Source organism: Artemia sp. Qi Xiang Cuo, chromosome 2 (genome assembly GCF_049724085.1).
Source record: "Artemia sp. Qi Xiang Cuo chromosome 2, ASM4972408v1, whole genome shotgun sequence".
NCBI classification, from domain to species: Eukaryota; Metazoa; Arthropoda; class Branchiopoda; order Anostraca; family Artemiidae; genus Artemia; species Artemia sp. Qi Xiang Cuo.
In genome coordinates this window covers 43,344,024-43,369,348 of record NC_142795.1, presented here as the reverse complement: position 1 = coordinate 43,369,348, position 25,325 = coordinate 43,344,024, and the positions used below count along the sequence as shown (strand labels likewise).

General features: G+C 35.5%; 1 protein-coding gene across 1 annotated transcript in view; it reads left to right on the top strand.

Annotated features, from left to right (window-relative positions):
* LOC148955256 (E3 ubiquitin-protein ligase SHPRH) overlaps window positions 1–20,927 on the top strand; it is a 95,213-nt gene extending 74,286 nt beyond the window's left edge. The window contains exons 14-19 of the mRNA XM_089101216.1: window positions 589–801; window positions 2,691–2,864; window positions 11,259–11,537; window positions 13,157–13,261; window positions 16,982–17,139; window positions 19,529–20,927. Coding sequence (XP_088957342.1) covers window positions 589–801; window positions 2,691–2,864; window positions 11,259–11,537; window positions 13,157–13,261; window positions 16,982–17,139; window positions 19,529–19,700 — 1,101 coding nt within the window. The 3' untranslated portion in view covers window positions 19,701–20,927. The remainder of the gene's footprint in view (window positions 1–588; window positions 802–2,690; window positions 2,865–11,258; window positions 11,538–13,156; window positions 13,262–16,981; window positions 17,140–19,528) is intronic.
* Window positions 20,928–25,325: the final 4,398 nt, after the last annotated feature.

The following is a 25,325-nucleotide window of genomic DNA, read 5'->3' as shown; positions in this document are numbered from 1 at the left end:
AGGAACGGTTGAGATAGCTAGGACATATTTTCGGATGAAGGATGACAGATTACCAAAGATTGTTCTTTTCGGAAAACCACCTAGGGCCAAACGAACAGCAGGTGGTCCCCGAATAGGGTTGAAAGACGTTGTAAAAAGAAAGATTTGAAGAAAATTGAATTTCTTGGAAGGGTATAAAGAGGGAAGCATAAATATTTTTTCTACAGTTCTAATCAGTTTGGTCCTCTCGATTTCTTTTTTATTACGTTGGGTTTAATTTGGGTCAGAATTGTTGTTTTTAAGAAAAAAGGGCAGAAATTTGCGCTTTTCTTTAGGCTCACATCTTTAATTACTGAGACACAGCATAATAACTTTAAATTTCCTTCGAATGGGTCCTTTCCAACATTCTATGAACGCTTGTTCGATACTATCACTAGTGGGGAAAAAAACAGGATAATAAAAAAACAAAACAGGATAATAAAAAAAAACAAATTAAATTTAATTAGATTTAAGCGGACATCCTTTTGTTTAAGAAATTACGAATACACTGATATCTACTATGTAAGAATAATTTGTAATGTTGCTAATTACCCGAATTAATCTTTTCAGTATCTTCGAAAGCTCTGGCGTTTCTTGAGTGACCAGGTTGCGGCTCTGGATGAACTGGAGATGGCAACAATGCGCCTTCGTTTGCGCATCCCAGGTGAAAGCCTCCCTCCTCCACCAAACAGAACAGCTGCATCTATGAGAGCAATGAAAGATAGTCGAGAAGAAAGTAGGGCAAAAATAATGGAAACAATCCACATTATACAGCCTTATGAGGTAATTTATTTCACTTTTCTTTTCAACTTCATCGGATTTAGCTTCACTTAAAAATTTGTAACAATACTTCCAAGCTCCGCCAAAAAAGTGTATGTCAGTAAACCTGTCTTTGTGTATTCAGTATTAGCAGGAACCCACTGCTTTTATCTAATGAGAAATGAGTAATCATTTCGAATTTTTCCTAATGTTCGAATTTCTCCTAAGAATCATTAACAGGCTTCGTATGTTTGAGAAGTGCATATTGAGAAAGCTTAACTGTTGATAATGATCATTTTAATGAAGACGTTTACCATAAACCACTTAAGATGCATTATATTTGGTTTTAAATTGTCTAAGTGAGGTATAGGTTTTCTGTATAAGTAGAAAGGTCATTTTCTTGAAACAAGCGAACTAGAGTGTCTCTGTTCAAAGTGACTTTGTGAGAAGTTCAGTCTCTTAAAGGTGTTTAATATGCCTTATATGAAAATAAAAAGATCGAAAAATAATAACGATTATTCTTGTATTTGAATATACTTAGTTAAGTATTTCTAAATTTGACAGTGTGTTTTTTGTTGTTTTTTTATTGTTTGAAAAGTGAAGGTGTTGCAGGTGAAAGACTTAAGCTCCAGAAAAAAAATTTCCTTTTTTCTTTCACGATTGGCAACTGAGGTTGGCTCGCTTTAAGTTTGAGTAATATGAGAAGAGTAAATACAATGCTACCAAGATCATTCTTGTGGGAAAACTTCCATAACTAAATTTGGTAATTCTATAAATGAGATGACTGTGAAAATCTGAGTGCAATACGATTATTATTTCGTGTGCCATAATTGTATTTTTGGGGTAAAGGAGCTCTTTTCAAACTTGGAAGGCTGTTACGCTAGGCGAATAAAACTCTCATAAATGGATGTACAGTCCTAATTAGGGCTGAGGTAGATATCTTTGTTGTTTGTAGCTGTCTCTTACTATTAGTTACTAGTGGATAGGATTGCAGTTTTTCTATAAACTTATAGGAAATTTACACTCCATTATTATAACTCATTTGTATGAATCTCACCGGTATGAATTTTTAAATAATTTAACATGTACCTTGTCCACTGTAGACACCCACTTTGACTGAATTAGTAAGATTTTTGTAACATAACGGCAACTAGAAACAACTATATGCCGAAGGTGAATTAGTTTAACTCAGTGGTTCTCGACAGATTTTGGGCCATGCCCCCCCCCCCTAGGTATTTTTAAACCCTAATGCGGCATCAGGCCGCACCCAGGATTTGTTTTCGGAGGGGGTTTTACACACACAAAAACTCAAAAAACGGGGGGGGGGGTTCAAACCCGCTACCCCCCCCCCCCTGGATACGGCCTTGCTGATGCCCCCTTTTGATATATAGATTTTTTAACTAAAAATTGTGCCCGTATTCGCCTGAAGGAAGCTTAAAAGCCCATAGAGTATTGTCAGTCGAAGAGTACACATCCTGCCCATTGCGCACCAAAATATTCCCATGCCCCACTGGTGGAGCATGTGCCCCACGTTGGAAATCACGGGTTTAACTGGTCTTTATGTTAAACTTTAATTTGAAATAAACTACTCCAGGAGATTTTAAAATTTTGTCCGATATCTGAAGGGAAATAAGGGATGGATGTAGAAACTTTCAACCACATTCCTGGGATCTAAACTAGGCCAAAGGTTTCATCCAAAAGTTGTATTTGCCTAGCTTCACAATTTCCCAAGAAAGGGAAAACTACTTTCTTTCTACATTACTTTCGGAATGAACCACATGATCTTGGTTAGTTCCATGTAAAATCGTCGAGTCTCTGTTTTTCGAAACTCTCGAAACTCATATATTCGAACCAAATTTGACAATTTCCTAGTAAGTCAATGCAAATTTAATGAAGTTTTTGCTTTTATTTAGGTGGAACTGCAGAAAAGCAAGTTAGAAGCTGATTTAGCCGTTGCCAAAAACAACTTGAAGAAAAAATTGGGAAAACTGTATTATCTAGAGAGTCTCCAGCAGGCAGGATATGGAAAACGTGGGGCTTTAAACTGTGAACTTTGTCCTGTTTGTCAAGTACCATTAGGAAACAAGGTAAATGATCTATTTAGAAAAACGAAAGCCGCTTATAGGTGAAGCCTAAGAATTTGCAGTCTAAAAGAGATTGAAAACTATCCTAGGTAATCTTTCGACAGTTAATTTTCAAAAGTGAATAGAGGCATCATTCTTTGAATTATAGCGATCACCTTTCTTGTACTAATTTCTGTAACTTCTGCCTTTAAACTCTGTTTTGTTAATGCATTATCAGTTCATCTTAGTCGAGGTAACATAAGATAATATTTATTTTCCAAAGGCTATCACAAGCTCTAATAGAGCCGAATTCGCTTCATATGTCGAAAAGAAACAGAAAAAGCAAAACGAAGAAACAAATAATACAGCAAGGAAAGAAACACAAATCAAGCTTAAAAATAGTCACTAAAAATTAAACAAAAAAAAAAAAATTTACAATAAAACAAAAAATAACAAAAAAATAAAAAAAAAAAAATCCAAGTCCAGGAACTAAAATGAACTTTGTTGCGAATAATTGCAAAAATAGAAACAGAAAAATAGAGGAAGAAAGGGTGGGTGATAAAACAAAATCACAGGCAAGAAGAAAAACATTGCCGAATTCGTATTCAAAGTCAAATTCCTAAAAGTAAAAAAAAAAAAAACACTTAAAATCAAGCCCAATTAACTGTCAAAAGGAAATATTTATAATTAAAGAAAGGATTACAATTAGAGGTCAAAAGATTGAAAATTAAAGGTCAAAAATGAAATATAGCATAAATAAATATCACAAAAGGGCAAAATAAAAGTTACAAGATAAAGTTACAAAATAAAAGGGAAAAGGATAAAGAGAAAAAAATGACGCATGATGGTTACAGGCATACACCAACAACTAAATTAAGGGACGGGGGAGTTAATTGTGGTGCAGGACATACTTCAGGAATTATCTTGGTGCTCCAGAATACAGGGGACAAAACTTTTCCGGAACCTCTCAGTAACGGTATGGATCGGTGAATACGTTAGAATTGCCAAGGAAGCTGAGCGGGGGAGTCGGGGTTTAATGGGGTCGTGTAAATCGGGAAAGATATCCTCAGTAGGAAGATTAGATATGATTTAGCAAAACGCAGACAAATTTGCTCTCCTTTCTTTTAAAGTGGTAATACGTGCGGATTTAAGGAGGAAGGAGTACAAGAAGGAGTACGAGGTGCTTGAACACAAACACTGTTAATAAACTTAAAACAATTTAGTTTAGCAGATTAGCTCTAAATTTATTTGTCTTTTTAATTAATTTTTTGGATTCAAAATCTTCAGTGTTTTTCTCTTGAAGAATTTATGAATAGGAAAATATAGCCAATAGATCTAGACATCGTGAGGGGATTAGAATTGGAAAGAACTTGGTCTTTTGCCAGGTTTTATAAACAAGGGCAGTGTGATGCTTGCTGTTAAAAATTATTCCATTACAAATATTGACGTACAAGTATTAGCAATTATACAAATATGAGTTGAGTTCAAATCCTGGTTTCGCCAATCCTTTGAATCAAAATGGAGGTCAATGCTGTTATCTGCAAACTCAATCGCCGTGATTCTGGAGAAACGGCTAAACAAATTCAGACGAAACCTCTGAATTTCAGATGCCAGATTGGATGAACAACACCTGGTTCTGCTAAAAGTTAAAGTTCGAGTTCAAGTCTTAGACTATATAGATGTATTTTTCATCTAGTCTATTTACTTTTGGACTTTGATTTTGATCGTAGCGTCATACTGGCTCTGCAGGTTGTTGTCACATATTCATCTTTGGGTTCAATGCGATAATATTTTATGTTCGTTTTATGTTGCCTAAAACAGTCTCTTGTCTTGCATCACTTTTTCCATTTTGATTTAAGATTTGCCAATTTACATTTGTTTGTCTGAGTACCTAATCTATTAAATTTTAGAATTACGAAAAAAATACACATACCTGAGTATGGGAATTTTCTTTAATATATGAGTGTATATAAAAAGGATGCGAGATATATAACTGGTACTTTCTACTCTGCGATATCTTTATTTGTATTTAATTGCGTTCTCTGGATTAAGGCAAATACATGACTTTGGGCCCGAGCCATAAAAATATCATGAATTTTATAGAATCATATCTTCAAATCGGTTCCCTCTTTCTACTCTTACATCAAAATATGAATAGACTTTTACTCTGTTTTTTTTAATTCGTCCTAATCCCCTATGAAACTACATCATGAGCGCTAAATGCCTTGTATTACAAATGTTTCCCCCCTTAAACATTCAATTTTGTGCAAATCGAATTCGAATTTCAATGGCAAATGAAAATGTTTGTATTTCCCAAAATTTTCATTTCTGTTTCAAGTGTTCATATTCCATGCTTTCATCTTTTCTTCTTTTCAAATTTTTTGTGTTGGGTAATTGTATTCTTAATTGTTATCCAAAAGTAATGTTTTTTTCTTGCGACCGGAAAAATTAAAATTTCATGTGACTAAAAATGAAATCTCTGGTCGGCTTTGACATATAAATTCATCCCTGGAAAGTTTTATAGTGCGGGCAAAAAGCGTCGAAAAACACCAGAATACTTCTGTGCTTCAGGAAAGCACCAAAATTTGCTGAGATGTACTTTTGAGCATGCTCTTTAATATGGCTGGATTACGCAAGTGAAATTTTCCTTAGGAACGCCGCTAGGTGGCTTGAAATCCAAGACGGTGGACGAAAATACGAGTTTGTCAAAATGAGAAGACATGGCCGTTCAAACAGGCTAGTATGGGTTAATCGATGACATAGGTTTCGAATATGAACGCAAAAAAAACTAACCTAAGTTGTACCGTAGTGCCGCTAGGTGCCGCACATCCAAAATGGCAGACGAAAATACGAGTTTGTCAAAATGAGAAGACATGGCCGTTCAGATATGGCTAATCGATGGCATAGGTTCTGAATATGAACGCAAAAATAACCTAAGTGGTACCCTAGTGCCGCTGGGTGCCTCAAATTCAAAATGGCGGACGAAAATACCAGTTTGTTGAAATGAAAAAACAAATAGGATAGTCTGGGGTAATCAACGGCAGAAGTTCCGAATATGAACATAAAACTAACCTAAACTAAACTAAAACTACTTGGTAAGAAGAAAAGACCAACCTCAGCGAAAACTCAGCTCAGCGCTGCTAGATATGATGTATCACGGTTTGGAGCACTTTACGTGGGTTGTGTTCCTCGAGGAGGCGATATGGACGCCTTCTTCAATCACGAAAAAGTCAGTATCCACCGGCTTTGACGTCTGATGGCCAGATTCGTGTTGGCAACAAGGCTGAACTTGCAGATGTCTGAATCAGCTTAACCCTAGTTGCTGAGGTTAACGTTCCAAATTATACAGCGAAACTGATAGACGGAGGTGCCGTGGTGCAAATGTTGAACCCAAGGAATTCGACGACCTTCGGAGAGAATGCAGAAAACGTGTTTTTTTCTCATGATAGAGTATCAGCTCAGATATGTCGAGAGATTTGACCTCGTATTCGATGTTTACAAATTAGATAGTCTAAAGTCGTCTGTCAGAAGTCAGAGAGGCAAGGGTTCACGACTGAAAGTTGTTCCGAACACACAAATCCCATTGAAGGGGAAAGAATTCCTGCAAGTAGATGCCAACAAAACAAACTTGTTTAACCTGCTGTCCCATGCTGTCGTGAAAATGTCTCCAACGTCAAAACGAGTATTCTGCACTACTGGAAACACGTGCATACCCAACCAGGCATTCGAAGAGCAGAACCTCATCCAGTTATGTTCACACGAAAAGGCTGACACCCCCCCCCCCTTTTGCTTCACGCTTGTGACGCAGTCTTACAAGGACATGTGTCGATTCTCATACGAACGATGGACACAGACGTGATTGTGATTGCGATCTCATGCTTTGATCGCATTGGAGTATCCGAACTATTTATTGCGTTTTGTGTCGGTACCAACCCAAAATATGTTCCAATTCACGAAATAGTTTGATCCCTGAGGCTGACGAAATCACAGGCACTTTCGTTCTTCCACGCGTTTACAGGATGTGATACCGTGTCTTCTTTTATCCACCACTCAAAGAGGCAGTTCTTTGCGACTTGGCAAAATATGCTAGGACTGACGGAGAATATCCTTCAACTGACAAACCAGCCTTCCCAAGTGACAGAACTGCAAGTACACGACCTTGAGCGCTTTGTCATAAAGACATACAACGTAAAACAAGACTGCGACGACGTGAGTGAATTTAGGAAAGAAACCTTTCTACGACGAAAGACCAAGAACATGCAGAGGCTTCCTCCAGCTAGTGCTTCACTTTTACAACATATCCTTAGAGCTGCACTACAGTCAGGTCATATTGGAATCACAGCCTGGAATCAGCACCCACCTTTCCCAGTTTTTCTGATTTGGCTGGGTCAGAGGTACCGATGGAAAGTGGCTTCCCAATTGGTTAGGTTCCCTTCCGCCAGCGTCAAAAGTTTGTTTCGAGACAGTGCGTTGTGGTTGCAAAAAGGGTGTGAAAGAAGGTGCCGCCACAGGAAATTTGACCTTAACTGTAGCCCACTATGCTGGTGCAAATCAAACTGCTTTAATTGTTAAACATGTGATTATTTTTTTTTAACAGAAGATTCGATTGATCTCTTTGTGTCCCAGATAAAATTATAATTCTTAAATGCTTTAATCCGTCCGTTTTGCGTCTGATGATTCATTTACAATAAATAAAGAGATGAAAAGTTAACAAGTATTTAGCTGATTTTGGTTTAGCAAATGTAAACAAAGGCCATAAATTGGACGCGTCTTGGTCTCATACTTAGGCGTATGTCGGAATGACAGAACGATATTTAATATTGCTGCATTAATTAGTCCACTTTAGCCTGTTATATCTGGATCATTAACCTCGTGCGATTCGGAAAACTGACATTTTCTTCCGCCATCTTCGATTTTAAACCCCAAGTGGGTCAACGGGTCAACTAATTTTAGACATCAAGCGGGTCAACGGTACAACTAAGGCACAGCTATTTATGTGCATATACGTGCGTTTTCAGAACCTGAAGTATCGATTGCTCCTAAACCGTCTATTTGAAGTCATTACTTCTTGTTTTAACAAAACTTATGTTTTTCGACCGCTGTCTGGAATCTGAAGCACCTAGGAACACCACGGCACAACTCAGGCTAGTTTTACGTTCATATTCGAAACTTCTGCCATCGATTACCCCATACTGGCCTTTTTGACCAGTCGTATCTTTTCATTTTGACAAACTCATATTTTGAGCCGTCATCTTGGATTTGAGGCACCCAACGGCACTATGGTGAAACTAGGGTTAATTCTCAAGCTCATATTCTGAACCTTTGCCATCAATTACCCCATACTAGCCTATTTGAACCGCCATGTCTTCTCATTTTGATAAGCTCGTATTTTCGTCCGCCACCTTGGATTTCAAGCCACCTAGCGGCGTTCCGAGGAAAAATTTCGCTTCTGTAATCGAGCCATATTAAAGAGCCTGCTCGAATGTATATCTAAGCCAATTTTGGTGCTTTCTTCAAACACGGAAGTATTTTGGTGCTTTTCGCCCGCACTAATAAAATATGTCGCGACTGACCCGCTCTTTCAAACAAAATTTTGTTTTACTTTTTAGCGCATTCTAAGCTCTTTTTTTTAAATATTCTTTTAATAGTTTTCTTAATTTTTATTTGTGGTTGAAAAAAAAGGAATATAATTTTTTCCTAGTTTTCTTGCTGTTCTTTCTTGACAGAAACGCTTTACGTTTTTTTTTTGGGGGGGGGGGACGTTTTTCAATGGCCTTTGTGCTCCCATAACCTTTAGAGGAATTATCACACCCCCTCCTCTCTCTCATTATGGTCCAAAAAGTAAGAAAACATTTGTTTTTTTCTTATTACGCGTAAAAATTGAAAGTCTGTACGACTATAAATGAAAGCTTCGGCTGGCTTTGACATGAAAAGTCATATTTAAAAAGCTATAAAATATGTTGCGATCGACCCGATTTTGAAACAAAATTTGATTTTTTTTTTAGTTCATTTTAAAATAAAATCTTGTTTTATAATCTTCTTTTTTTGGGGGGGGGGGTACAAGCTGAAAAGGGTTTTGTGAAGCCGTTTAAGTCATAAATTATGATTACTATAAATTATGAAATGGCAAGTTTGATCTGCCGCCCCCTCCTCTCTCTCTCTCCAAAAAAAAAAAACGAAGCACCCTTGAAAGTGAAGTGTTTCTTTCATACTGTTTGTGGTGATTAACTGTAAGTAAGGAGCAACTGTGCCCAATGGTAATCGAAACTCTAAAAAACAGAATTTTGACAACAGTAGATACATCAAAAGAATTGACTTTTTAAGCTGACTCCAAATATATAAAATTCATTAACTTTAATGTTACCCATCAAAAGTTACGAGCCTGAGAAAATTTGCCTGATTTTCGAAAAAGGGGGAAACATCCCCCAAAAGTGAAGCAATCTTACTGACAATTGCACCGTCAGATTCAGCGTATCAGGGAACCCAACTGCAGAGCTTTCAAGCTCCTATCTTTAAAAATGTGGAATTTTGTAAAAAAAATTTCCTCAAGAAAGATCGCGGATGTTTATTTTTTATTTTTTATTATTATTTTTTTCGTTTTTCTTCCCAGGGGTAATCGGTATAGTCCTAGAAGATTGGGAGAGGCTCATTTGAACGGAAATTAAAAGTTCTAGTGTCCTTTTTAAATGATCAAAAAAGCTGGAGGGCAACTAGCACTCCTTCTTCCCCCACTTTTCCCCAAAAGTCGTCTGATCAAAATTTTTAGATAGCCATTTTACCCAGTATATTTAAAAAAGTCCAATAACTATGTCCTTGGGGATGACCTGACCCCCCATAGTTTCCGGAGGAGGGACCGCAAGTTATTAAATTTGCCCATTGTTTACATATAGTATTTATTATTGGGAAGTATACCAATATTTTTCAGGGGGGGAGGATTTTCGTGGGATGAATTTTCTATGGAGAGAATTTCTCATTGGGATGTAAGTTTCCGGCGATGAGTTTTCGAGCGGAAATTTTACACTGGGGGATTTACCAGAATTCATACACGAAATTCGTTTAATTTGTTTTGCTTTCCAGTTGGCAACTCCGTTTTACATGTGGAGATGCTCTGGGGGAATTTTCCGGGGGAAATTTTAAGCAGAGTAAGATTTCATTGGGGTGTTTCTACATGGTGGGGGATATCCCACGCGAGATATTGTCCATGGGGGAATTATCACCAAGAAAAATTCTCTGTGGGAGAAACTTCCCGTTGGGGGGGGGGGTGATTTTTGGGAAAAATTTTACACAGAGGGAGATTCCGTCATTAACTGAAAAACGATCATAAGTTGAATAAAAAACAAGTGTTTCTTCAAATGAAAATATGCTAAGGAGCATTTTTAGGTGAAATCGGAAGCAAGAAATCTTCTGGGGGGGGGGGGGTAATTCGCAGCGAGGATGGAATTGTCCTGGGGTAATTTTCTGGGAGAAGAATTTTACGTGGGAGGAACTTCCTGTGGAGAAATTATAACGGGGGATTTTCCACGGAGGGAGGAGGGATTTCCTGGGATTATTTGAAAAACGATGACAAATTAAATTTAAAAAAGTAAGTTTTCTACTGAAAGTAAGGCGTAACATTGAAAATTAAAACGAATTGAAATTATTTCGTATATGAAGGGTGGCTGCCCCCTCCTCAAATCCCCACTATTTACGCAAAGGTTCGATCTTTTGTCCCAATTCTTAAGAACGATTCCTGAAACACAAAAGCCGTGTAATTAGAATCAATTTCTTTTTTAAAAGTACTTAAAAACATTTGCGTGAAGAGAGGGGTGTTGAGGAGGGGGCAGCCCCCTCATATACGTAATAATTTATGTTCGTTTTAAGTTTCAATGTTCCTCCTTACTTTCAGTAGAATCTTTTTTTATATATATTAAGGAAGAACTGCAAATTGATAATTAGTTGTGGCATTAGATACAGTTATATAAATAAGAATTGTACTATCCAAGGTCTGGAGGCTGTAGTTGAAGGGGAAATGACTGAAGGAACCTAAATTATATAAATAGTTCTGTTCTTTTGAAGTCAATATATGTTCATAAATAGTTATCTCTGTGTGTAGTATAAGAAATTCACATTAATGTTAATGAACCTGCACAAACAGATCTTTACTAGCAAATGTTGTTTTGTTCATAAAAAGCAAATCGATTCCATGCCTTCATTTATTTTTTTTTTTTTTTTTTTTGCAATTAAGAGCAGCCATGAGTACATTTTTTTGCTTATTTAGTATTGTTTTATATTTTTTTCTGGTTTGTACCAGTTGCTGTCCTAAGACGTATTTCTGAGCGATATATTATCATCAAGTAAGCTATTTTGTTCTTTTTATTTATAGTTGACTGTCCGTTTTAACCTCCCATTCCTTAAATAGAATTCTCACCTTTTTTTCAGTGGTCAGTATTAATTTGCGGTCATAGTTACTGTATGGAATGCATACGGGCATTAAAGGAGAGGTTGCCTGCTTCGGGACTATCTATTACTTGTCCCTATTGTCGTCAAGTTTGTTTATTTGAGGACGTATCCTATGTGTATACTGGAGCAGATGAAGGGGATAAAAGCTTGCAAATAGAAGTGAAAGGTTCACATTCTACAAAAGTGGATGCTCTGGTTCGAGAGATGCTCAATTTGAAAAAAGAAGAACCAGATTCCAAGTCACTAATATTCTCAACAGTGAGTCTTCTCATTTTGTATAAGGAGATTCAAAGTTTATGCGAATTTTTTACTCTAATAGCTTTTATAAAAACATGAGCTGGGTCTAAAATATAGGGGTTAAAAGCGGAACAATATTGAATAAAAGTAAATTATTGATAATTTGAGAAACTCCGGAGTAAGAAAGTGGAATAAAAGAATAGGCCATGATAAAAACACGAAAGACAAAAAAAAGTAATCACAAAGTTAAAAGGGCCTCGAAAGAGTTATTACAAAATTGAAAAAAGGGCTTGAGATTACAAAAACCTCTTACGGAAAACGTAAAAGGAGAAGAATAAAAAACAATTCTCTAAAGGATTAAAAAAAAAGAATTAAAACATGGTTTCTTAATAACAATAGACCATAGAGGTGTCACTACATCCCATGAAATATAAATCGTAGTGATTAGAAAAGAAATAAATTATAAAGAATATCTACATGAAACTATAATAAATATTTACCTAAATATGATATTTCTAGCTCGATATTTTCTAGAATAAATTATATATACAGGGACATATACAGGAGAAAGGGGGCTTCACCGCTTTCTTCCCAGAGAACTTGTATTACCAAAATAATTGTAAATACCGGTATTTTTCCAGTTTAGAAACTGATTCTTGGCAAACGAGTGCTATAAAAATGCTTAATTGGCTCATTTTAAATAAGTATTTGAATTTTTTTTGACAAGTTAGTAAAAAAGTAAGTGAAACACAGGAATAAGTGAAACTGTCCCTCGTCAGAGTGAAACCTTAGCTTTAGCTCCCATTCTCCAGACAGAATTTCTGTGTTGGCCAAAGTCTAAACTAAGCAAAAAATTCGTCTTTCCTTTAAGACTGAAATTCTTCTGAAGTTAAACGGTAGCAAATTAAAGTTCATCCTTGTTAAACTTCAAAGTAACGAAAATTCAAATAGAAATTCTAGGGTGTGTGTACATTTTGGTATATTTGAAGATTATTAGTTCCAGGTGTTGCTGAACAATATTGCTTAAAAAAGAAATTTGAGGATTTAGTAGGATTGTTAAACTAATGTAGTTGATTTGAGCAATTTTTTAGGGAACATAAATATTAGATATAACCTTAGACTGCTGTCTCTTGTATATGAGCTTGACTTGAACTTGACTTCATTGAACAAAAACGCTAATCATAGACTTTATACAAAGGAGACAGAGAGGTATGAAGCTTGTGAATTAAATAGTTATTTTTGTGGTAAGACCCTGAGGTCTGAAAAAATAAGTTATGCTTTTGTAAATTCTGTATCTATTCCAGTGATAATTGTTAATATACAATGGGTCATCCAAAAATCAGGCCAGGTGTTTCGTTTAGATGAAGCAAACAAAAACTAGGACCAAAAATATACAAAAGGATGAAATATCGACATTCAAATTAAGAAAGCTCAATATTGCGTAAAAAGTTCTGCAGAAATAACGATACATTTTTACTGTATTCCTTATAAGCACAAAGAAAATATAAAATAACACACTTTTATATTACAGTTTTTTAGTACAGTCAGTCACCTTATTATTGTACGTACTTGTTTTATTTTTGCTATATTTTTTAATGTAGCTTTGTGTTGTGTCTTCTTTATTAATGTGTTTTTTTTAGTGGGATGCAAATCTAACAATAATCAGTAATGCCCTTGAAATGAATGGGATAAGCCATTGTTTTCTTACTTCAAGCAAATTCCAAGAAAACCTTCATAGATTTAAGGTAAGAAGCACATATTCTAAATTGAAAAGTTTGAATTTTAGTTAATTTAATTGTTTATTTTTCGAAAGCCACTTAAAAAAATTATCGAAATACAGTATAGACAAAGGAAAACGCCAGAAGCAGTGCTGGCCATTTTTTTTTTCTGGTGGTGGCTGGAATAGCCAATGATTTAGTTCTGGTAAAGATCGTAACAAAAAACAAAGCCTTTTTATCATTTTTGAAAATGTGTGAAATTAAAAAAAAAATTAAATTGTTTCTTATTTAGTTCCAGTCTGATTTATTTCTACCGTGAACTCTTGAAATATGGAGCCTGAGTACTGGTGGAACCCCTTCATGAGAGGCTCACCCATATATGGGAAATAGAGAGCATTCCTCCTGCTTGGAAGAAATAGGGGTAATTGTCAAGCTATTCAGAAAATTTGGAACTGTCGACTGTGATAAATTGCGGGGTGACAATTGATGGGAATGTATTTGGAATTACACTATGATCTGTAGGGAGTAAAGTCCTCTGCCTAGTTTCTAGTGAACCTTATTCAGTCAAAGTTGACACAATACTAAGAGATGAGAAGCGTGGCTTTGGACCTGTTAATCCTATGGAAAATTTGGCGGTATTATGGTTTCTCTAACAAGATTTTGTGTACCATTGTTGCAGTGTTCGATGAACAATATGTGCCGTAAACGCTGGTGGGGATTTTACCAATTTTTTTACTGTAAAGTTTGGTGTTCACCAAGAATGTATTCTGTCCCCAGTGCTGTTTGCCATCCTTATAGACTATATCCTTTGAATGTACAACATCACAAGTGGAGTCCGACCGAACCAGAGCCGTGCCCTGTGTGACGGGAATTTGCAGACGACATTAATCTATTGTCTCATTTACAAGAGAAACTACAGCAGAAAATCACTGAACTCCAAAATAAAACAGAGACAGCCAGAATGACAATTAGTACACGGAAGAAACAAATCGTGAGAAATAATGAAAAGAAATTACCCCCCCCCCCCTCCCCCCTCCTATGTCAAGTCGGAACTGGAGTGCTTGAGGAGATTGAAGAGTTTAAGTACTTTGGGAGCCTCAAAAGTGAAATTACCACTCGTATTACATACGCAGGAAGCGCTTTTAAAGAAACCTAGAAACGCGTGGAATACTATACCTTACTCTTTGAAACTGTAGCTCTGGATGTTCAATTGGAACGTCATCTCAGTAATGAAGTACGCATATGAATTTTGGGCTTTAACTAAGCAGCTCGAAAAGCGAATCCAAGGGTTTTATAATAACTGCGTTAGATGCTTCTTATGTTATAATAACAAGATTACAAACTCTGATTCGTAAAAAACGAAACAATTGTTTTGACTGATAAAATTGCAAGTAGTCAATGGGGCTACTGGGGTCACATGATGTGCATGGGCAAAGGTTGACTCCCTCACGATATGTGGTGTTGGGTCCCTCCTCCTTTTAGAAGGTTTGGACGAAAAAAAGGAACCGGTAGGCCTACAACTTGAGAGGGATGCTATGCTGTTCAGATCGTCAATGGACGATCTTTGGTCTTCAGCACTGTATAGGTCATCGTAGAGAGGCACCGTTGGGAATACTTTAGTCTAAGTAAGTAAGTTATGCAGTTGAAGCCTAGGAACAGATGAAGAAGGATAGTTCCATGGTAGCGCCCTTTGGTACCTTTAAATTGATGTTACTTGTTCTTAATTTAGTCAGTAACTTGGAATGGCTCCAGCCCACGAGCCTCTGAAGTCATTTTCTTTGTCTAGACTGTTCGGGGTTAAAAACAATAATAACATAGTAATAGCCCAATATTAAAATAGCCCAATAATAATACAGTAAAAACAAAATGTAGAAGGTATTATGCAAATAAAAGAACAGGGCAGAATGATATATGGTATCCAGTATTTTTAGTGGTAAATAGGGGTGTTTGCGGCTTAATTTTTTAAGTTTCCGATGAAGATAACCTTGGTTGCTCACGCAGATATTAGCAGAATTAACTAAATAAATAAACTTTCCTTATCGTAAATTAATACACTGATTACATTTATACACGTTTTACGGGATGTCCTAAAACCATAAGAAAAGATCAGGTAAGATATATTGTCTGACAAATAGAAAGACCTTAAAATAACTCAATACCCAAAATTAGTTTTGTGTAGCCATTATTAGGAAAAACTAAATTTTAGAGAAGAAAAAATAAAGCAAAGCAAATATTATAAATTAAATTAGAACAAAAGTATCTAAGCAAACATCACACTTTGATTGAAATGTTAATACTTCTTCGCAAAGAAAGCACAAATTTGGAGTAATTCTTTTGATTTTTCTTAAGATTATTCCCATTCTAATGGACACATTTTGTCTCTCGCGTACACTCCCTGTCTATTTTCTTTATTTTTTTTTTAAAGTAACTTTAAATTTATTTAAGTTAAAAGTAAATTTATATCCTTTAATAGTTGGTCCTTTAAAAGTAAAACGAAACGTTATTCTTTAAAAGTTGTATATCTTTTTTTTATTATTATTATTAACGGTAATTTCCCATCATATGGTCCTTTACAAGGAAACCAGTTACAAAAAACCCGTTTTTGGCGGGTTAATTCAAGACACCGCTATAGAGTAATGGACATGCATAGCGTGGTTTTCGTTTCGTATACGATATTTAAACTGTTTTTTTTTTGGATCTAGGGAGGGGGGTAGGTACCTAGGTTAGGTTACGTATTTAATATATGCAATGCTTTACCCTCCCCCCCCCCCCCTAATGTGCAAATATATAGCGCAAATTTTTTTTATAAACTATTATATATTCATCCTATTTTATTTTATTTCATTATCATTAACCAAACTTGACTTTTTAGAAAGGAACATATAATGGGAAAGTACCTTATTAACTTTTTTTCTCCACTCACCAATTTGTTAATACTTTTGTCACATAAATTTGTAAAATTTTGAGCCATTTTTCGATCACTTCCGAGTGTTCAATTGCTTCCGAATTCTATATGCACTTCCAATGACAGTACAAGAATACAACTTATAAATTTCTCATCTTGTATGCTCCCCTCGTATAAACAAAATACCATATACGAATTAGTGGGCACAACAAAAATTATAAGACAAACGCAATTATGCAAGACTTGATAGCGCAGCAGTAAGAACACTTGTTTGCGGCCGCGGTAACTTAGGCTCGAATCTTAACCAAGACAAATTTTTGTCTTAGAGAAAACTAAAGATTTTTAGTCTTAGAGAAGACTAAAAACTCGAAAACATTAAATATATTTTTTTTTTGTACAATATATGAATATCAGTGAAGAGGGTGGGGGTCAAACGGATTGGGCTTTACACAACTTAATCTTTTTAACTCGTTTTCCTCAACTCACCGACTTTTTTTCCTTTATACATTTATAACTTAGATCTATTTGTTATCTACGTTATGAAAAGCCCAATCCGTTTCGTGCTCCTTTCACTTGTATTCATTAATTAACGAGTAAAAAACTATTTTCTACTTTTTAGTTCATTTTGAAAATGAGTTTGTCAAAAAAATTTGTTTATTGTTTCCTGTATTTTTCAAGGCAGAGATAAATCCAGATTTTATTTTGGTCTTAAAAGATATTTAGCTTATTTTTGGAAACTTATCTTTACCCTGGAGTGGTCTCTTTTTGGCTTTCGTGTCTTGTTTTTCACAGTTCTTTAATTTCTAATATTTATGTAAATACATTGTTGTTTTCTTTCCTAGCATGATCCAGAACTTAAAGCCTTATTACTTCCTGTGCATTCTGGTGCAAATGGGCTAAATTTGATTGAAGCAAACCATGTGTTCCTCTTTGAACCCATCCTGAATCCAGGTAGTGAATTGCAAGCAATTGGACGTGTCCATCGAATTGGTCAAACTAGGTAATGAAATCTATTGCCCCACACCCTCGTTGAATATTTACAATTTAAAATATGTATAATTTTGTCATTTCTTAATCTTTCGTTCTCTTTTTCTTCTCTTACTTGTCCTCTCTAGCCATTCTATTTCCTAGTAGCGGACCATTTTGAGAGCTTTATCTATCCTAATAAAATGTTTAAGCCACCATACTCCTTATTCAGTCCAAATCCAGCTACTATTCGAATCATATAATCAAAGTTACGTTCACTTATCAGGTTCAGTTTTTTTTTTTTTTTTTTTTTTGCAGATAAAGAGCTGGCCAAGCTTTTTTTTTAGTTATACATATATTTCACAGGAATTCATAGATCACTGCTATGAAGGTTCTTTTTCTTTGGGGGGGGGGGGGAGTGACTAAAGCCTAATATGTTAAAAAATATGAAGAGAGTTTTTGTTTCCGAAAGACGTTGAGGTCTTTTAGGGCGATGATGGAAAGTTCCATGAATTCTTATAGCTTAATTTTGTATTACCTGGAGAAGCTTACAATGAGTAGGAAATGTATTTAAGTAAATAATTGGACAATATTTTAAGTATGACTCTATTAATGGATGATAAAGAATCATAATAATTGGGGAAGGAAACGCATATTTTATTCTATGTAACCTAAATTTTGGGCTATTTTTATACGCTGTTGATCAGAATGACTACGATCAGATACCCTATTGATCATCGAGAATAGTTCCCAACTATCTATATGTTTTAACCCTTCTGATTCTACTTCCAGAAATAACTAGCTCGTCAATTCCAATTTCAACAATTACGTCTTTGACAAATTTGGAGCTAAACAATTACGAGAAAACCTCTGGAGAACTGAATTCATTTCAATCACTAAATTTTCTATTAACAATAAAGGGGTTTTAGCTTCAACAGATACCACTGTGTGAGTCGTGAACAGTCAAAACCATTTGGGAAATCATCTATATAAATTAAAAGTCTAGATTTCGGTCTAATTCTGATGATAGTTTAGTTGCTTTCGCCGACGACAGTAAGTTATCTATGGCAGCATTTGGCCAGGCTCTGCTGGACACAAAGCTTCTTGTGTTATTTGGGAGAGTTCTTTCGTTGCTTGATGTGAACTCTTTGGCTCTTAATGTTTCCAAGTCTTAAGTGTTTTGTTTTTTAGATTTTCTACACTTTTCCAGGTATTCATTCTTCTTGATGAGAGTTGCCTTACATATTCCGCGTTAATGCAATCAATAAAAGTTAAGATTACCAGAAATCTGGGAATCTTATTTAAAGTGCAGCTGCTGTTAAACCCCTTTTTTGAATCTCAGATTAGTTTACGTACTTGAATGTGCTTCTTTTATTTTTGCATGGATTCATGAGAAACTGCGAAATGCTTTAATGTCTCCTATCCATTTATCTGACTGCTTGTCGTAATGCTTACGATGTTCTGACATCATAAGTCACTACTACGTCTGATGTTCAGTTCGTTATCACCCGCTGGTTGCATCTTCAAAAGTATGGTATGTACTTACAATTCTGGCACGGGGCTGTCATTCGTTTGGTGCATTCCAACGTTAGGTGGTTGAATTTGTAAAGCTCCATTTAAATCTATAAATTGCTATTGATATTTTCATTTATTGCACCATTATTCTTTCTTATAGCTTAGTTTTGTTTTATATGCTCTTTCTTTTTCTTTTTCATGTTGCGATTGATTAATTTTCCACAGAACAAGTGAAAATTTGTTCCACACTAGCATACTATTATTAGCCAACACTTGTTTGTGCAAAGGAGGGTTTTTAGGTCTATGAAATACAGCCACAGTTAATTTTCAATGTTAATAGCTTCGCTTTTGTTAAAACGAGAAGCTTCAAAGGATCTTGACTGATCCATCAATTGTATTGAGTATAAATGGATGGCTATAACTCTTTATTTTTAAGATCCTACATTATGCCTTATGAATTAGGGCAAACAAAATAAACCGCGGTAATTCTCACATTATGTAATGTTGCTCGATTTTGTTTTTCTAACAAAGACGAATATCCTAGACCCCTAAACAGGATATGCTTGATCGATGGATCCATCTTTTTTTTTACCATTCTGAGGGTACGTCTTAAAAAGCTAGTTCTGGTCAGACAGCCGGTCATCAATATATGTTGTTAAATACTTTACCCCGATTTTTTTTTTCTGTTTTCCCTTTACTATAAAACTTACATCTGGCACATTATGATCTTTAGCATTTGGATTAGACAAAGTACGCTTTTTTTTTTTTTTTTTTTTTTTTTTTTTTTTTTTTTTTTTTTTTTTTTTAGTAACCTCCTTTTTTGTCTGTAATTTTATATCTTGTACTGATTTTTTTTTCATTCTGTTTGGTTTTGGTTAATCGTTGTTTTTTTTTCTTCTTTATTTTAGAGAGACTGTGGTTCATCGTCTCCTTGTGAAGAATACTATTGAAGAGCAAATGCACCAAATGCTAAGCAATCACTTGGCAACTGCACGTACAAGCACAAGCTCTAATGAAAACCCAGTGACGATTAAGAACCTTTATCAACTATTTACAGTTCAACACCAACAACCTCAATAATTATATCATCCCCTTCTTCCAATCATCTGTTTAAGATATCGTTAGTTTGTAATCTCTGGAGGGAGGTGACATAAAGCTGACAAAGCCAGCTTCTTGCAGCTAGCTAAATAGGCAGAAAGATTTGCCAGTTGATAGACAAAGAACTGGCTTTGCCGGTTCTTTGTCGATCAAAAAGCCAGCTTCCACCCTCCTTCCTCCGGTCGCTGTGGTTTTTGGCTTTTACAAATAATTTTGAGATCGTACCATCCCACAAATTATGCTAATTCTAAACATTTTGGTGACTCCCCGAAAATTTGAGGATAGTGAAAATACTCCTGCTCGCTAGTAGTAAGCAGGCTTGTACAAACCCATGAATCCTCCTTTGCTGTGCACCCTGCAGTCAACAACCGAATGATACCCTTGGTGCGACTTCTGTGAAAGCTTGTGGATATTTGTTCCTGAGCTGCATGCTGCTTAGTAGCCGCACTTTGTCGACCATTGTCATAGGTATAGGCTACTTTTTACGTGAATTTTTTGCTCCAAAAGAGACCAAGTACCAAACTCCAACCCCACCCCTCTGGGCCTCTTCCATTCAACCTTATCCCCCATTAGAATTTGAAGCCCCGTGATCAAAGGAACATCCCGAAAAATCCCTGCCGTTTCCGTAATATATTTTAATTTATCACGAAATTTCAATGTATTTTAATATGTTCATTTTTTTTTTTGCACGAATGAGCTGTTTTGATCGTCGATGATCAAGACGAATACCTTATGCTTCTTCCAAGGATTTTGCAGGAAGAGCGGATTAAACTTTGGTTTTTTATTTTAAGTAGGTTTTTTTTCTCAAAACCTTGAAACCCTGCTTGTTTTAGCATCTGGTCTCTATTAGCCATCGAACACACTGAGACTACCTTTGAATTTTTTGGATATCCTCTATGCCTCATTGAATTTTTATGCTGTAGTCATGTGGTTACAGTTATCTCCATCATCATATAATTTGCCTTTATTTTTGCTGTTTTACCAATACTTACCAATTTGCTATATATATATATAAAAAAAAAAAAAAAAAAAAAAAAAAAAAAAAAAAAAAAAAAAAAAAAAAATGAAGCCAGATTCTCTTATTTGTAAAAAGGTTTTACATCAGTGCTGTCTGGCGATTCACTTTTTTTTCTTGATGTGTACTTTTCAATTAAACAGATAGTGTAGTCGAGTTTTCCTTATGGCGATTTTTAGTTTGTTCTTTTTTTTATATTTTTGTGTGTACTTTTAACTTATTATAGAAGTATTATTATATTTTCTGTTTTTCTTTCTTGATAAGTTGGGATATTTGATTTCACATTGGATAGATTTGAAACACTTTTTTTGGTAACGCAGTACGATTATGCAATTTCCAAAATACTACTGGCATTCATTTATTTTATATCTAAGAACTAGAGGCAGGAATTTACTTGTCATTGGCCACAACCCATTGCACATCTAAAGAAATTTTCTAAAAGAACTTACAGAAGGTTCTTGTTGTATTTTATACTTTCAAGGCCCTAACTGGGACGGTCTGTGGGCTTGTTGCCATCCTCCTCTTAGCTTGAAGTTCACTTGGACGTTCCAACTTTTTAATTTTCGTTTTCTTACGTAGTTAAAAATTTGAGGGTGTTTATCTGGGGACTTGTTTCCAGTGGTTTGTCTGAAACAGGTGAAGGGAAGGTTCCTATGCCAAAATCTTCCAGATATTTTTAAGGAGTCCTTTGGGCAAATTTTTGGGTAGAATTCTCCACCTAGTACCTAGGCTCTGTGAAGGTAGGATATTGTTTATCTGGGGACTTATTTCCGGTGGTTTGTCTGAAACAGGTGAAGGATATTTTTCCAGATATTTTTAAGGAGTCCTTTGGACAAATTTTTGGGTAGAATTCTCCACCTACTACCTAGGCTCTGTGAAGGTAGGATATTGCTTCTACCTACCGTCTTCCATAGACAAGAGGTAGTTTGCAAATCAAGCTGAACGGATTTCTAAGTTCTATGACTTTGTCAATTGTACTAAAACTTTTTAGGCATGACTTTATCTAGTTTCTTAAAATATATATGGATTCTTTTCTTGAGTCAGGGGACCCTTTCCTGCTCTACATTCAATGCTGTAATTTTTCAATAAGCCCCAGCTTTCGCTTGCTTTAAATGTTTTATAAACCATAATAGGCTATTATAACTATTAAAGTAGAAATAAAAAAAATTTCCAGTGGGAAATTAATGACCAATGCTAAAACTGAAAATGAACAGGATGTTGCCTTTTATGCAAGGGTGTCTCCCACTTCACTATCTTCTTTTTACACCATAGTCTCCCTGGCACTATAATATTAACTACACACTCAATCGCATCCTATTTTTATTACAGTGCCCCGTGGATGAATTCCTGCAATAGTGGGTATATTTGCTACAATGCGTAGTCTTAACGGTTTTTCGGTAATACTGAGCATGGTTTGATTTTCGGTTGTAATGGTCTGAAAGACAGTAGGCAAGTAAAACATTTGCTATTGCCAACTGGTTAGGCTATATTTGTCGCATTCGAATATATTTCTGTGAAGCGCAAGTTAAACTTAGCAAAGAAAGTAGCACCCCTATACTCAAAGGAAATTTGGGTTGTTTAGGTTATCTGTCGCTCTTTAACTTTTCTGAAATAAAGGCTTCTTTTACAAACTTAATTTTTGTCCGTTAGGATTGCTTTTATGAAAAGTAGATTATAGCGTGCTTTTAAGATGGACTAATCATACAATGTACTACCGAATGAGAATGTGCCCTCGAAAATATAGATTAATACATAAGGCTTTTTGACACTTCAAATTGAATGGCTATCCACTAGTTTTGGCATGGTGACCTTTCTGCCCTATATGGGACGAAAAATAATTCCACACTGGCTAGTTAATAACGAAATAGTGGCGGATCCAGGGGAGGGGCGAGGCCCCCCCCTAACATAGTCTAAAGTAGTGTAATTTGCTTAATTAACGCAAGTTAAACAAGGTTATTCACAAACCAAGGAAACCGTCTATGATGCGAAAGTAAGGGAAATATTTCCAGCTAGTGAATCAAACTTGGAAAAAAAGGAAATATTTCGGCAGAGAATTCGTCTTCATCGTCTTCAGCACAAGAGAAAATCTAAAAAAATAAAAATAAAACACGGGAAAAGACAAACCTTGAATAGCACCTGGCAATGAAAGCCAGAATTAAAAAAGAAATCTTAATAACCCGATTTAACAAAAAGAGAATCCAAACAAACTACATTCACGCTCAAACAGTAAAAAGTGCCAAAAGACCACGGACAAATAAATGTATAATGCACAACAGAGAAACATCGGTTTTCTCGCCATCTATGTCCTTTTTTTCCACGCCACCAGCAAAGATGTGTCCTGAATCAACCGGTCTAAGATCTATTAATTTTCGTTTTACTATCATTACCATGCGGCAGCTTAATGGATTGATGTTTTGTTTGTAAAAACGGGGCCCAGGGGTTGATTCCAGCCACCGCAAGTGTAGGCGACATGTTTAAGGTTCGTCCCTGTAAAAAAGACCAAACAATTCAAACGTCGATTTGACGCCCTATGTGCCAACGATGGCTCTGAAGGATCTGTATTCTTTTTTCTTTTTACTCCCATACTACTTGGGAGCCTAATATGATGAATATTCAGTTTTGTTTCTTTCATTCAAATGATGAATGTGACTGTTTGTCTGTGTATCGTGATGATTTTATCCATGTTATCTGGTATCTATCAAGATAAGAAATTGAATCTGAAGAAAGAACTACAAAGATAATCCCACTTATGCATTCAATTTAAAGTGATTTCGTTTTTGAATTTATCAGCGCAGCTAGGTTTTTTGAGAGCTGCCATTTTTGAGAACTGATTTTAAAATTTTAGGGCGAAATAAACGATGATTAGATAGGCGGTTACAAATAGGGCTCAAGAAAATTTTCCCATATCTCTGTTAAGTGCAAGTTACTTATAATAAATCCTTCAATACTGGTACTATAATATCCTTTTTTTATTTTGACAGTATCTCTAAAACACTGCGGTTGTCCTCGGTCATTTAACTTCAATTTCACTGTTAAATACAATAAAATGATCGGGGCTTGTAAGATCTTTGGAGGTGTAAAGTTGATTCATAATGTCTGGGTCGTTGACAGAACTTCATAGCTCATAGCTATATTAACGGATGAATTTTTTTCGTCTGACCTTGACCCCAACTGCTGGTGTGTTCTGCCATAATCAACATTCCAATTTGACAAAGAACTCTCTATACACCGTTTTCCCGGATCTTTCCGTTCTACCCTTACAATTCCTGGGAAATACTCTTTTTTTGTAGGTGACGTTTAAGTTGTGTTTATTTAAAATTCTATGTAGTCTGTCCTAGTTTGGGGATGTGTGGCTTGACGGTGGAATTTTTCTTTTCTTCCTTACCGGGGTTGCTTATAGCAAGAAACAGAGGTAAATGCAAGTTCTTTTACACCTTTTCTATTCTTTTAATCTTCATTAAATAAATTTATTGAAGTTATTAATAAATTAATTTATTGAAGTTATCAATCAAATTAATAAATTAATTTGATCGAACTAATTTGATTAATTAGTTATAATATCTCCTGACATATAGACCTCCATGACATATGACAAATATCTCCTGCCGTAGTTTTTTTAAGAAGGCTCAAGGGGAGGCCATAAAAAAAAGTGTATTCATAGGAAAATTGCGCTCAATTTGGATGTTGGAGGATTTTTTTTGGTTCCATTCATAAAAACCTTGTTGAACCTAGATCCTCTCCTACATTGCATCCCAAAAATGAAAATTCTAATTCGTAAAAAACTTCGAAGCGCAATATAAGATGCGGTGATGATGTGAGAGCTAATAAAAAAACTAACAGTTAAATGACTAAATGAGATTCATTTTGCAGTTTCACCTCGGTTCCCCTTTTATTGTTACAGTGGCATTGTATCTTGGTGTATCTCTGCTAGCCCTTGGTCTTTAGCCCATAGTTTTTAAAGGTTGTTTTTTACCTTAGTTTATTATCTGCTAATATATAAGGTTTTTCTTTCTATTTGTTTTATATGTTTTTTCTTGGACTGAAGATGGCAGAGCGGGGGCTCCGCTGCAATCCTGGCTTTTTCCTTTAAATTTTTGTTCGCTGGCTGAAAACATTTGCCTTATTTTCGGGTATTGTTGTTTTTCATCTGGAATGAAATGGCAGAAAAACGGCGGTTTATTCAGATGTGGTCAGGCTGCTATTTAAAAAGGACGCTATAATATAACATCTCCTCTTTGAATAAATCCTTTATATTTTCTAAGACAAAGGGCTTGAAAAAATTCCGGGGGAGATGGGGAGGGGGTAATGAAATTGCCAAAAATAAAACTTTCACTATAATTATTACATTTTCGACACCATGGTTTTTAACATCACTTCTTACTTCCTTTCTTACTTCCTCTTTTGTGCAAGTAAGAAGATATATTCAATGTTTTATCTCACATTCAAACATTTTTAAGAATATGAGGGGTGCTTCTGTCCCCTCAGCTCCCATTCCTACTTTTAATCTAAACATGTAACTTCAAACGAAGTTACATGTTTGTTACTCTAACTAAAATTGTTTTCCCAATATCTTACGACTGCTGGTTTGATAC